Below are 13255 nucleotides of genomic sequence, written 5' to 3'. Positions count from 1 at the left end.
CTTCAGGTACTGGAAGGTCACCATAAGGTCTCCCCAGAGCCTTCTCTTCTCTGGGTTGAACAACCCCAACTCTTTTATCCTGCCCTCATAGCAGAGTTGCTCAGCCCTCCGATCGTCTCTGTGGCCCTCATCTGGACCCATTCCAACGGTTCCATATCCTTCTTATGCTGGGGGTTCCAGAACTAAACATAATACTCCAAGTAGGGTCTCAAGAGAGTGGAATAGAGGGGCAGAATCACCTCCCTTGACCTGCTGGCCACACTTGTTTTGATGCAGCCCAGTATGCAGCTGGCCTTCTGGGCTGCGAGCACGCATTGCCGGCTCATGTTAAGCTTCTCAGCAATCAGGACCCACAAGTCCTTCTCCACAGGGCTGCTCTAGATCACATCATCCCCCATCCTGTATTGAAACCAGAGGTTGCCCCCACCTGGATGTAGGACCTTGCACCTGGCCTTGTTGAACCTCATGAGATTCACACAGCCCCATTTCTCCAGCTTGTCCATGTCTCTCTGGATGACATCCCATCCTTCTGATGTGACAACTGCACTGCTCAGCTTGGTGCCATCTGTAAACCTGCTGAGGTTGCACTCGATCTCACTGTCTATATCATTGATGAAAATACTGAACAGCACTGATCCCAATACAACCCCTGAGGGACACAATTTGTCACACGGATCTCCATCTGGACATCGAGCCGTTGAGCACTACTCTCTGAATGTGACCATCCAACCAATTCCTTATCCACTGAGCAGTCAACCCATCAATTCCGTATCTCTTCAATTTAGATAGAAGGTGTTTTGGGGGACTGTGTCAAAGGCTTTGCGGGAGTCCAGACAAATTACATCCATTGCTTTTCCGATGTCCACTGATGTTGTTACCCTAACGCAGAAAGCCAGTAGGCTGGTCAGGCAGGATTTGCCCTTGGTGAAACCATGAGGGCTGTCTCTAATCACCTCCTGGTGCTCCAGATGTTGACCTTCCCAAGAACCAGAAAGGCATGATAGCTGTAGATATAGCCCCACCAAAAACAGGCATTTTTTATGGGTGTGTCTACATGCTCCAAGACAGCAACAGTGTGGCTACTGGTGCCAGTGGGGTTACTGGGAAATGATCATTGCTAGCACCCTGTGAAACACTGCAGTGGGTCTGGAGTATCTTCAGTTGGCCCTCCATGCAGCAGATATAGATGCAGAGGTGTGTCTGGTTTAAAAGGAGGGCTTTGGCCTAAAGATTTCATGGGGGAATTTTGCTGTAGGAATATTTAAATGATAAATTGTTGGAAGCAATGTGAAGATGTGAGTGTTGGAAGAGAACAGGGAGAGCAAAGCCTGTATTAAAGGACTCTGTATGCCAGCAGAAGTATCAGTTGTGGTCAAGACTATATGTTCATTTAGGAAAAGTTTTTTTCTGTGAAGAAAGAAAGTGGTGAGGATTAAAGGGATGAACAGACACAGGTGAAAAACTAAATATTAAGTCCCAGAATGAGGTGATGGTAACATACGCTGGAACTTTATTCTTTGTGGGCAAGGCTTGCTGCACCTCCTAGCCCAGCTAGAGCACAGCCAGACCCCCAAAGAAGTTTCCAAGTGAAATCTTTAGCACCTTTTAAAACAGATAAATGCTTCAAGATTGAAGCAGCCAGTTTCCTCAGAGAGGAGGTGATCTGTTGAAAAAAAGATAGTCACACTTTACACACGGAATTAATTCTGTGCACAGGATTTTAAAGGTGAAGACAGCTGTTTGAAGCAGACACATACTGTATTCCTGCTCAGAAATGGAAATACTCTTTGGAGCAAGGTATGATCTCTGCGTCTGTAAACAATACAGTAAATTTTGTGCAAAAATCTGACCAAACTTAGCTTAAAATCCCAGAACACGATTCAGAAAGAGGCTGGAGGGTGCGTCTTCATGTAGCTGTGGAGAAAGTGAGAAATCAGGGAATGAATGTAGTACTAGCAGAAAGAGTTTATTTCAAAAGCCCTTTGCAAACCGGAAAAAAATTGGCAAACCCATCAACTTTTCATGTGGAGTTCAGATGCTTGGAAAAGTGGAGTCCAAGATTTTATCTATAACCTGCACATTCAGAGCTGTTCAGCTCGTGGGATACTAGAATAGGAGTCTCCAGGGATGGGACATGTATAGTGTTGTGGAAAGCAAGCTGTTAGCTCAGAGCACCTGGCTCCTTCCATATGCCCTCTTGGTTGTGTATTTTCTCTTGTTTGCTTGGGCCCTCTTGTTCCATATTACCTTTTAAAAAGTACACATAGGATACTGTTGCATGACTATGAATGTAGAATTTATTTTGCTTTGCTTTGTTTCTCATTTCCTGTTTTACACTGCTGGAGATATCCCCCCCTCCTTTTTACACACAGTCGCACCAGAGAAATGTTTGGCGTGAAACCCAAAAAGGCCCTTGCGTCAATCTCCTAGACAAATGTCAAAGCAGCATTTTGCATTCAATCAAAAACTGCAGAAGGAGTGTGCTACAAATCTCTCAGTCATTAAAAATTCATGCAGCTTCCTTAAATAAAGACATCTTAAATAAATTAAGGGGTTTTGATAGCACACTTTTCAACAAGACCATTCTTACTGGCGCTTCTCTCCCCAGCCGTGGGTATTTTTCAAGGACTGTCTTTCGCTGTTATCCTCCCTGAGCCTTTTAGATTCTCTGGATGGAGAGGCAAGCCTTTCATGTCTGAAATTCTGCAGAATTTGCCAAATTTAGTGTATGGTTGTTTAACATTTGTTGATCTGGACCATATGTGGTAGTCACATTTTATTTTTTCACATAAAAATCCCATGTTGGACACAAAACTTGCCCTGATTCTGACTATTTCCAGCAAAAACTGCAAAAAAACCAGCAACAACTGTTTTCATCCACCAAGAACTATGAGCTATATTGTAGTAATGTTGTGGCAAAATGTTGTCAGACTAGGATTAGAAGAATTACTCCTACAGTCTGTGTGTTTACAGCCTGATAAATTATCTTCATGGATCTGTTGTGTGTGTAATAGTTCAGCATTCATTTTAGATTTCAATCTCTAATATTTTTATTGGGGAAAAACAATACAGAGTATAAATAAGCACTATTTCATGCAGTACTTATCTCTGTTCATGCTATGCAGTGTCATAAGAAGGGTTGTTGATACAGCTTACAGGTGGCTAGGGTGGGAAGAAGTGTTGCGGCTGATGATCTTGCTTCTTAGCTAGCATAGCAAGTGGCTTTCCCAGATGAGGGTGGGATTGTATCAGGGTGTGGGAGATCCCAGGCATTTTTGTTGCCCTTTTTGACTGTTGTTTTTTCAAATACAATAAGTCATCTCTCCATAGCATTGCTTTCAGCCTGCAGAAAGTGCAGCAAGACCATTCTCCCTCTTGATAACAAAACTGCAAATGTGAGGTCTTTCCCCCCACCTCCTTTCCTCTCACTCCGTAGAAGAGGCCCTTTCCTTACTTTTCCCCTCTATACAGACTTCTCCGTATCAGGAATTTGCAGGCCATAAAACAGTAGTCAGGATCAACACCGAAGACGGGTGACAGAGGACATGCAAAAGGGACACAGTACAGTCAAGCAGGAAAAAAAAGGGGTGTTTCAAAATAGGTGTGCATTGACATGAGCCGCGTCCCACTGGAGTCTCCAAGAGACAGCGGTGGGTGACCTGGCAGGAGCAGGAGCACTTCTTTTATTTTGCAAGTTAGAGGGAAATAGATGTTCATGGAATAAATATGTATTTACACTTTGCAAAGCAAAAGGGAAAAAATAAAGGACTGCTAAAGGAAATACTTTGCCTACTAACCTGGGAAGCTCCACAAGTAGCCATCCAGTCTGGTCCCTGGGATGTGGCCTTGGCATCTGGGCTGAGTGTTAGAGGCTGGATTACATTCTTGACCTACTGCCTGCCACTGGGGTGGGATTGGGACCCCGTGGCCCTGGGCAACTGCCGGGAGGGAGACAGCAAATGAGCCTTGGGGTGCTCCTCCATGCCACCTCCTTCCAGGCCTGGCATCAAGCCGTCCCCAGGGGCTGGATGCCAGCGTGCCTCCAGCACGTTCTGTGTGAATTTCTTACATCCACTCCACAGTGAGGCCTCACACAAAAATATGCTGCAGTTGATCAGTATCCCGCTAAAACAAGGCTCTCTTTCCTTCTGCAGTAGCAGAAATAAAACTATTTAATCTGCAGCTCTAGGATAAAACTGGACCAATTGCTCTAACTCTGCATGTAGAGGGATGGTAGCTTGGAAGTTACTTCTCCGAGTCTGTGTTTGGATCTGTGTGGCATCTGCCTTTTGTCTCTTTGAAAAACAAAAGAAGGTTCCATAACACAATCTGACAACGTTTTTCCCCCTTCTTCAACTTCTTTTCCACTAACTATGTCTGATGCTCCAGTTATGTCTGCTTTGCAGAAGTGGGGCTCTTACTTGTTTTGATTCTTTCCAAGCATTTTTAAATACAGGCATCAATGTAGGACAGTCTCCCCCAGTAGAAAAAAAGTCATTCCAAATGGTCATTGCTTAGTTGTAAACTAAACCAGCAGGTATGCTTGACTGCAGCAGCACAGAGGTGATCTGTTATTCAAGTACAGATTTAAATTAATATTTATGCATTTTAAGAGGCTGTTTCTATGATATTCTTTTTTCGTTATCTATCTTTTTGTGCTGTCTGCAGTTTGTTGTGTTGATTTTCCAAGGATTCCTAAAAGGACCAAGAGCCTAGTAATGACTGACTAATTCCTCAGTATTTGTTCTCATATATTCTCGTGTTTATTTTCTGCTGCTTTTTTCTGTTATTTTCTTTTCTGTTTTACTAGTCACTTGTTTTTGTTGATTTATCATGGTTGGTTTAATATCCCTATTGCCCACAACAGTTTTTACTCTCCTGCAGTCAGCTCTGGCTTTGAGGCCATGCCACACTTACCCGGGAGTTTGCAAGCGTGGGACTACCATAGAAATAAAATCTGCACTGGTGCTCCAAATAAGGGCTCAAGACAGATGTGAGGTAGTCATATTGTGGTCATTGGAAAGCCCCCAGTGGACTTCTGCCAGAGCACAGCAACACAAACTATGCCTGAGGAGCTTAAGTTTCAGCCCTGAGTGAGAAGTATCAAACAGCAACAGAAAATGAGATTACTGTCATGACTGTTTTGTTGTAACTCAGATTTCTTGCAGTAAAATGGGCTTCTTAGTCAATAAAGAACCTTTCCATCTTGCATCCTGAAATCTTTTTAAAAGTTACAGTGCCGTATGTCCATTTCCCTCAGGCTTTCCTCTCTGACTGCTGGCAGTTCACCTCTCTGCATGATGGGCATTTCTTCCTCACCCGGCCCTCTCTTGCCAGACCTGCAGGGCAGACCTTGGCAGTGCACCAAAGGGATATTCCTTCTGCTGCAACTGAAGAGCTTCGTCAGTTTCGTGCAGTACCAGTGCCTGGAAGGACTGCCAGGGTTAGAAGTATCACCCCAAGGTGCTAATTGTCCAGTCAACAGTGCTCCTCAGCCATCCAATGACATACTATCTATGATTTTATTCATGCATGTTGGGCTGTTTTAGTGCCATGGCATGGCAGTGACCTGTCCGGAAAAATGAACAAATTATATTCACTGAATGCAATAGGTCTGCTTTGTATGTCATTTCAATGTGGGTTTGACCAAGTTTGTTAAATGTTAAGATGCACCTGGAAATATTTAAGATGCATGCTGTACTTTGGGCTGCTCTTGGTTATGTTCCTGAGCCAAAAAATACATAAAGATTTTGGTGTATGCGTAAGGCTTTTCAGTATATGGCAGCAGGAAGCTTTTGAGTCTCATTGTTTTAATCAATGAGATATTTTTAGATCTTCATTCTTGATGAAATCTTGAATGTACAACAGATTTCTGGGGAGACTTTAACTTCACTTTTGGCTTAGTATCACTTTACTTTGACAGATATTCCAAGTAAGAAGTAAAAAAAATTAAATTTCAAGCTTTTTTTTCGTTCCAAGGGGAAGAATTTCATTCTTAACAGATGTTTCCTGACTCTGAAGTGACAGGAACCTGGCATTTTTATGTCTCTTGCATTGTACCTAACTTAAACGTACACTTAACCTAAGTGATGCTTTCCAGTATTTTCCAGGGCACTGATAGTTAAATAACAAGTGAGAAAAAACAAGGCATTGTTTGCGTCACCATTTGCAAGCACTTAACTTAATAAGCCGCAGGATCCACTAACATGGTGGTTAGTTTTGGTAGGAAAATCCCAGGGGCTAAAGTAAGACAAAACCCACCAGACTGAATGGAGCTTGCTTCAAGGTTTATTACTTCCCAATAACAAATAAGCCATCTGTTTCGAAGGTTGAAGCTATCCCTCTTTGCACAAAGGTGTGGTCCTGGATGGTGTACGCTGCTCCTCTGCTGCTGCTGCTGCCACAAGGAGGAAGTGGGTTGGAAAGTTAGCCTGATCTGTGGCTGGGGGCTGAGGCAGCAGAAAGAGCACGTTACCCAGGCAGGTCTGGAGCTGGACAACATGGGTGTCTTCTCCTCTTGACACCCTGGCTGCCAGCGCATCATTGACCTAGCTCCAGGTCTGGCATGAGCAGCATGGTAACGACTTTCAGAATAAGGGCTTCCATTCTCTTCCAGTGCTAGGTGGAAAGATGACCTTTTGTTTCTGTTTTATTTAGTGTAGCTTGAGCTGCACAGAGCATTTAGTTGCTTGCTCAACCACAGACCAGTTTCTCTTGAGTGCAATCACATAAAGCCTCAGCATATATCATTATTCGACCTATCTGTGATACTAAAGAGCCCAGAGAGGCTCTGAAACTCCATGTTACAGCATTCAGTGCAGTGGCTGCAAGTGGACTTCTGTTGAAGAATTTGAGACTTTCTCAGGGCAGATTCTAACCTGCTTCACAATACTACTTTTTGTTGTTGCTGCTTTTAACATACCCCAAAATGATAGCCACAGAATGTTCTGTTTGACATATTTAGTTTCTCAACAAAAAATTAGGAAAAAAAGAAAGCAACCAAAAAAATTTGTTGGAAAATAAGAAGCTTCCAACTGCAACTTTGAACAAAGCAAGGAGAGCTTTCCTCTCAGCTCCATTGTTCTTACATTGGACTTTTCTGCTACAGGCTTGGTAAGGATCCTGTCATCATCTTTTGTCCTTGACTGTAGATCCCATGACTTACAGTGTTCCTGTTTCTGATGTTGTTCTCCCAAGGCAGAATGTAATGAAGAAAATGCTTGCTCAAGCTGGAACAAAATCCACCGCTGCCTCACTAGCTTGGAGGCTGAGCACAACATGTATAGTTTCAGCAGCGAGTGGCTGAATTTGAAAGATTGTCTTGGTTTCTGCAGAAACCAGCTCAACAGAGCTGCTCCATGCAGAGGGCAGCCTCTGTATCAACCCAGACAAACCTGCAAATAGAAATGCAGTTTTCTAGTCTTCTGCAAACAGGTAGAAGGGAAAAACAAAAGACCATAGTCCTTTGCACGGGTTTAAAGTACTCTTTTCTAGAAATGCTGGAATCCAAAAGAACTGCAGACAAAAGCTATGAAGTGAATTTGGGTGTTTGATGCCACCTTGGCGTGGGAGAGTTTCATCTCTAAGCTGCCAGTTCCTAACAAAATCATTTGGCCAAAGACATTGGTGCTTTGTACTGGCAGCTGGCAGTTCGCCTCCCAGCTTCTTTCCCTCTGTGAGTTTTGTTGGTTGGCAAAGTGTTAGGCATTGAGTGGCACTGTGGTGCCATCAGTTGCAAGCAAGCTCAGTTTAGGTATGCTTTTGATATGTAGAAAGCTTGTGTGTGGTTGCCTGGTTGGCAAGCAGTGTCTGTAGCCCAGCATACCCTTTGTGTTTGCAAAGCCCTTCAGAAAACGTTCTTCTATTTGATCTGTGTGGGTTTGGTATCCAAACAGAAAGGTGTCTGCACAGCTTACAGCTGCCACTGCCCAAGCTGGAAATAGCTGGCACCTTCTTGGCAGGCAGGGAAAAATGTCTGCAAGCTGTGGAGACTGACTGTAGTCAGCTGTTAGACCTGCAGAGAGCATCACTGTAGAAAAAACAGAGGTTGTATGTTAACAAATAAATACCATAGTGACAGGAGAATCTGTTTGAAAACAGCACTCGCCAGTTAGTGTTGGGAAGCCCTTAATACAGTTGCTTGTACTAAGCCTGCCTACTGATGATAAGAACTTGGTTTACACCTTAGCCAAGCATGTCAGTCTGGGAAATCTCATATCACTGTCTTTGTTCTGACATGATTGGTGTGTAAGAACTTACATTTAAAATGTCTTCAAGCCTGCAAGAAGTTTGCATCTTCCTTTAACTCCATAATCCAAATAAAGTGCAAGGCATTTGATTTCATTTCTGCATTGAACTCCAAATTTTGTTCTGGGCTTTATCCCCCTCAGAGCTTCACAAAGCAGAGAATGGAGGGGGAAGCATTTTAATCAGAGTAAGGCTCTTTGGCATTTAAACTATTGAAGCCTGAGGAGCCTCTGAATTTCTGTTGAATAGAGCCTTAAGAAAAGAAGTAGATCTGTTGAAGGACGACATTTCAGTGCAAGAAGGATGTGTGCTTAGGACTTTCCATTACATAATGGGTCTGAAATGGATTAACAAGACCCCAGCTTTCTTTTTCTTGAGAATTGCTGCCTCCACCACTCTTTTTCTATTACTGATGCTTTGGTCACAGCACTCAGAGGAAGGTTTTCTTTGTTGTTATTAGTTTGAGAAGTAAATTGCAGCATTGTTTCTCTTGATCAAGAGATTGATTAGTCAGAGGTCTCTAGTTGAAGGGAATAATGTTCCTCATTATCTACTTTAAATGCAAATGCATGTGCCAAGCAGAGGATGTTTCATATAGTGAGTGTGGAGGGAATGGCATGCTCGTTTGATGTGCTACCCATAACCATTTGCCGATCTTTGAAAGGCAGCCATCTCACCAGGTCAGTGAAGAAATAGTGTGGGAACGATACCCTTGAAAGAGAAAATTAACCATTACTGCTTCCAGCTGGATGGTTCTCAGTGTTTTGACAAGTAGTTGTACATTAGTATATTTGCAAGATTTGTTGTGTTTTGTCTGCTCTTTCTTTTCCTAGGTGCTTTCATCATCTGCTGGACCCCAGGATTAGTCCTGCTGCTCCTTGATGTTTGCTGTCCTCAGTGCAACGTCCTGGCCTATGAAAAATTCTTCTTGCTCCTGGCGGAGTTCAACTCTGCCATGAACCCCATCATCTACTCCTACCGGGACAAGGAGATGAGCGCAACCTTCAAGCAGATCCTCTGCTGCCAGCGCAGTGAGACTGCCAATGGTCCCACCGAAGGCTCAGACCGTTCAGCATCCTCGCTCAACCACACCATCTTGGCTGGTGTCCACAGCAATGACCACTCAGTGGTATAAAACCACAGGCAGTTGCATGGCCGATGAAAAGCAGCAGGCTACTCTGTGGAGCAGGGTGGATGCACGGCCCTGGGGAAGGTAACCCGCTCACAAGGCTTTCTCAAACACTAATGGACTACAAGTGCCTCTTTTCCAGGTAGCCCAATACACCAGTGCAGTCTGCCATGTCCGAAGAACTGGCCATTCTGCGAGGCCTTTGATTTCTGCTTTTAAAAAGGAAAAAGCAGATCCTTTGTGACAAAGGTCATTGATAGCCCATGAAAGCCTCGCTGAGACTTCATCGGATTTAGCTGCATCTTGGTGCCAGTCTGAATCAACTCTGATTAATTAAGCTTATACTTGCTTCACTGCATTTACATGTAGCCACTTAGTCTTTTTAAAAAGGGAGTAAAGGGGATAAAAGTATGCCTATCATTTAATAGACATGTAATATTTATCACCATCAGCATGCTTGTGATGAACTTCTTCTGTGCAGGGAGTAAAACTGTGCTCTAGTCTTCATATCCTTAGTCACACTGCCATAACTACAGTAAAAACAAAAGTATTTTTTTCTAATACAGGCAACAGGAAGATGATGGAAACTGACTCTTCTTACCTTCATTACTGGTGTTAGAGAGCATGCATGTTCTGTGTGTATGCATATTGTTTTAACTAGGGGGGGGAGGGAAAGCTTGTTGTAAAGTCTGCAGGAAAGTAGAAAAGCATAGAATGTATTCCAGTGTTTGTTTAGATTATGAAATAAACAGTACTCTAGTCACAAGGTATTTCACGTTCTTCTTTGAAGTGCAGTATGAAATGTGTAACATGTGAGAGGTCCCAAGAAGTTCTTGAAGTAGGACACATCCCTCAGGCTCCTAAAGGGCTACAGTCAAGTTGGTAGTTTTTAAAAAAAATATTTATGGCATTGGAATGCTTTTCTTGTTCATGGCAGAAAGCAAAGTCGTTTTTAATGCAAATATGTATGCATTTTTATGAAACCTTTTGTGTGATTAAAAACAGAACACTTGCATTTTTACAGTAAGAAATATTTGTAAGGCATCTTTTAAATTATGTGCCCTTCATTTCAAAAGCAGTGGGCCAAGATACAATTTTATTTTGTATAGGCAAGATAACATATGTAATAGTCTATTGCAAATGACTGGTCTGTGCTACGTATAATAGCCGCACATGTACATTGTTATCAATAGCTAAGCTAACAGATGGATTTTTTTTCATATATGACTGTTTCAAAGATAAATGCCACTCATGTGAATCTTAGTTACCAGGAGCCAGTGACATTAATCAAAACTCCTTGTCAGGGGATAATGTGAGCAAAGATAGGATCTTACTGATAAAAAACTTGGGACCTTTCTCTGGGAAATGCTGTATTCTCATAACAATGTAAAATAAATCCTGGCGCCATTTTCCTCAATGTAATTTGCCTCTATAACAAAATGAAAATAAATAAAAGTTAAAACCCAAAAAAAAATAACATGAAAAAATTAAGGGATATATCCATCAATGCAACATACTGAAATGCATCGTGGGGGGCAATATTCTCCCATTTGGACAGGGAGGAGATGGAGGGGAGAGGATAAACACAGCAAAAAGCAGATGTTTTAGCATCTCTTGCTTCTAAGTATAAAATTGCTTGGAAAAGGTAGTTCTTTGTTGAAGAAAGGAAAAGCAGCATGTTAGCAAAATCTATCTCCACTAAATAAAGTGATAGTTCTGCACTGTTTTCAGTAAAACTGAAATTCACCTGTACCAACGAGCCAAATTTATGTGAACACTGTGGATGATGGAGTGGGCAGAGGGGATAAAAGCAACGTTATCTTCCAGTTGACCCAGGTATTGAATGTTGCACTTGCTTCTGACAAAATAGCTCTTTTTTCTGACTGTGCTTGAGAGCAAGTGAATATAGAGGGTGATTTATTTTTCATCCACTTAACTGTACTGAGAAAGAGAAGAACAGGTTGTATGAACTTTTTCATTTGAAAGCATCTGCTTGCTAAGCCAGCTGTAAATTTTTCTGCCTGCATGATGTTTGAGCTAGTGCGGGTAAGCAGAAGAAATGAGTGGATAAGAGTGCCTCAAAAGCCAAAAGATGTCTGACTGAAAAAGAATTTCCGTTTCTTCAAAGTGCTCAGAGTTCTTTTGTTTCTGGATCTAGGGAGAGCATTTTTTCATGTCCCCAACTTTCCCACAAAAGAAGAACATCATAGACTGATCAGGGCAGGAGGGGGGGGGGAAGTTCCTTTTTAAGTGTCCTTTTTACTGCAGTTTGCATGTTCTTTATTGAATTTATTCTGTATAGGGTGGGAGGATGATATTAAGAAATAGCAAATTATTCTCCGTGGTTTACCATGCTGAATGTGTGGTGGGTTTGGAGAAGCCACAGGTGAATGATTTTAAATTAGGGGTGCAATAATTTGTGTCATACATCTGGGTCCAGAGGCCCTTGTGAAGATGGAAGCCCAAGGAAGCTTTTCTCATTGTAATTGCAAGAAGTGGCAGTTGCCTCCCAGGTACAAGGATCAGCCCTTCACCAAGGAGGCACTTGACAATTCAAGAAGCTGGACCTTTTGAACTCTTAACAGCAGTTAAATTTCAGTTGTAGGGCAGATTAATCTGGGAGCACTTCTGGCAGGAGGTGACTTTTTCTTCTAAAAGGTGAAGTGCAATGCTTTAGATCAAAGGCAACAGGATGCAAACATTGCTTATATGATTCCACTAGAGGAACTCAATGAGCATGTGGCTGCTGTTTAAAAATTTAATTAGTGCTTTGTTTTGTTGACGTGATCTCCCTATGTCCTTGAGAAATCTGATCTGTGGATTGAGTGTTTCTTTGCAAAATGATGAAATTAAAACTGCTGTGAGCAAAGAGAATAAAAAACCAGAGCTTGGAATAGAAGGATTCGTTTGCTCTCTTCTTTAGAATGGTTCCCATGGCACTTGGTTTCATCTCAGATTTTTTTTAACTTATCTCTGTTCAGATTTTCCAGCTTCGTTGTGCAGTTGTGGAACTCACTTCTGCTATGTGAAAACACGGTGCAAAGTACTTAGGGAAAAAAAATTGCTCCACTTATTTTTACTTATCTCAAATCCTTCAGAAGGTTTTAGAAGACTTCTTAAAATACCAGCGATCCTCCCACAGTCATTAAAATTCTTCTGTTGCTGGCTGCCTCTGGTCCAAGTAATCCTCTTGAAGTTCAAATGTAATGGTGTTTGTTTCAGCTATTGTAGTGCCTTGGCAGTTGTGTGTTAAAAGAAATATGGTTGATGAAATCATTCGTAAGTCAAAGAAAATGTGTTTTTTCTACTTCCTTTTTTCAGCAGCAGCCCAAGTCTGAAAACTAATTGAAAATATTTGCTTTGAATGAAGGATTATTAAGTAGAATTTGAACTTCCTGTTGCAGTTGTGGAGAGGCTGGGTGACCTAACAGCTCTCTGTCCACAGAGCTGTTAATCACAGCATTTAAATGAAAAAGTGAAAATATGTTCTGTTTGACACATGTTGAATTTCTTGTCAAATTCTTTTTCACTCCGTGTTCTCTGCGATCCCTTGGAGCTTCAGACTGGCTGCTAAATGCAATGCGTAAAGCTGTGTAGGTTGCTGGCACTATGAAAAATGGCAGACCAGTTAAGTGCTTTTACAATGATTCCTAAAACCAAGCACACCTATCTGCACTACCGGTGGGCTTTTTAAGTAGTCCCAAGATCCATCATTGGTTTGTTAATTCAGTCTTTCTCAGTTAATCACAGCTGCAACACTTCTTAAACAAGCTGGCAGCAAAGACTTGGTGTAGGTCACTTAGTAGATATGTATACTGTGTTCATGGTGTAAACTAAGGCTGAGTACCTTCAGTGTCAAAGAGGAAAGGACATATTTTG

The 13255-nt window shown here is 42.1% G+C and overlaps 1 protein-coding gene across 4 annotated transcripts in view; it reads left to right on the top strand.

The window, feature by feature from the left end:
* The window catches only part of LPAR1 (lysophosphatidic acid receptor 1), a 69994-nt gene extending 57199 nt beyond the window's left edge, over positions 1-12795 (top strand). For all 4 annotated transcript variants that reach the window (XM_054054856.1, XM_054054858.1, XM_054054859.1 and 1 more), the window contains one exon: positions 9081-12795. In XM_054054856.1, the coding sequence (XP_053910831.1) occupies positions 9081-9382 (302 nt within the window). In that variant the 3' untranslated portion in view covers positions 9383-12795. The remainder of the gene's footprint in view (positions 1-9080) is intronic.
* Positions 12796-13255: the final 460 nt, after the last annotated feature.

Source organism: Cuculus canorus, chromosome Z, assembly GCF_017976375.1.
Source record: "Cuculus canorus isolate bCucCan1 chromosome Z, bCucCan1.pri, whole genome shotgun sequence".
In the NCBI taxonomy this organism is placed as follows: Eukaryota; Metazoa; Chordata; class Aves; order Cuculiformes; family Cuculidae; genus Cuculus; species Cuculus canorus.
This window is presented reverse-complemented; position numbering and strand designations above follow the sequence as displayed.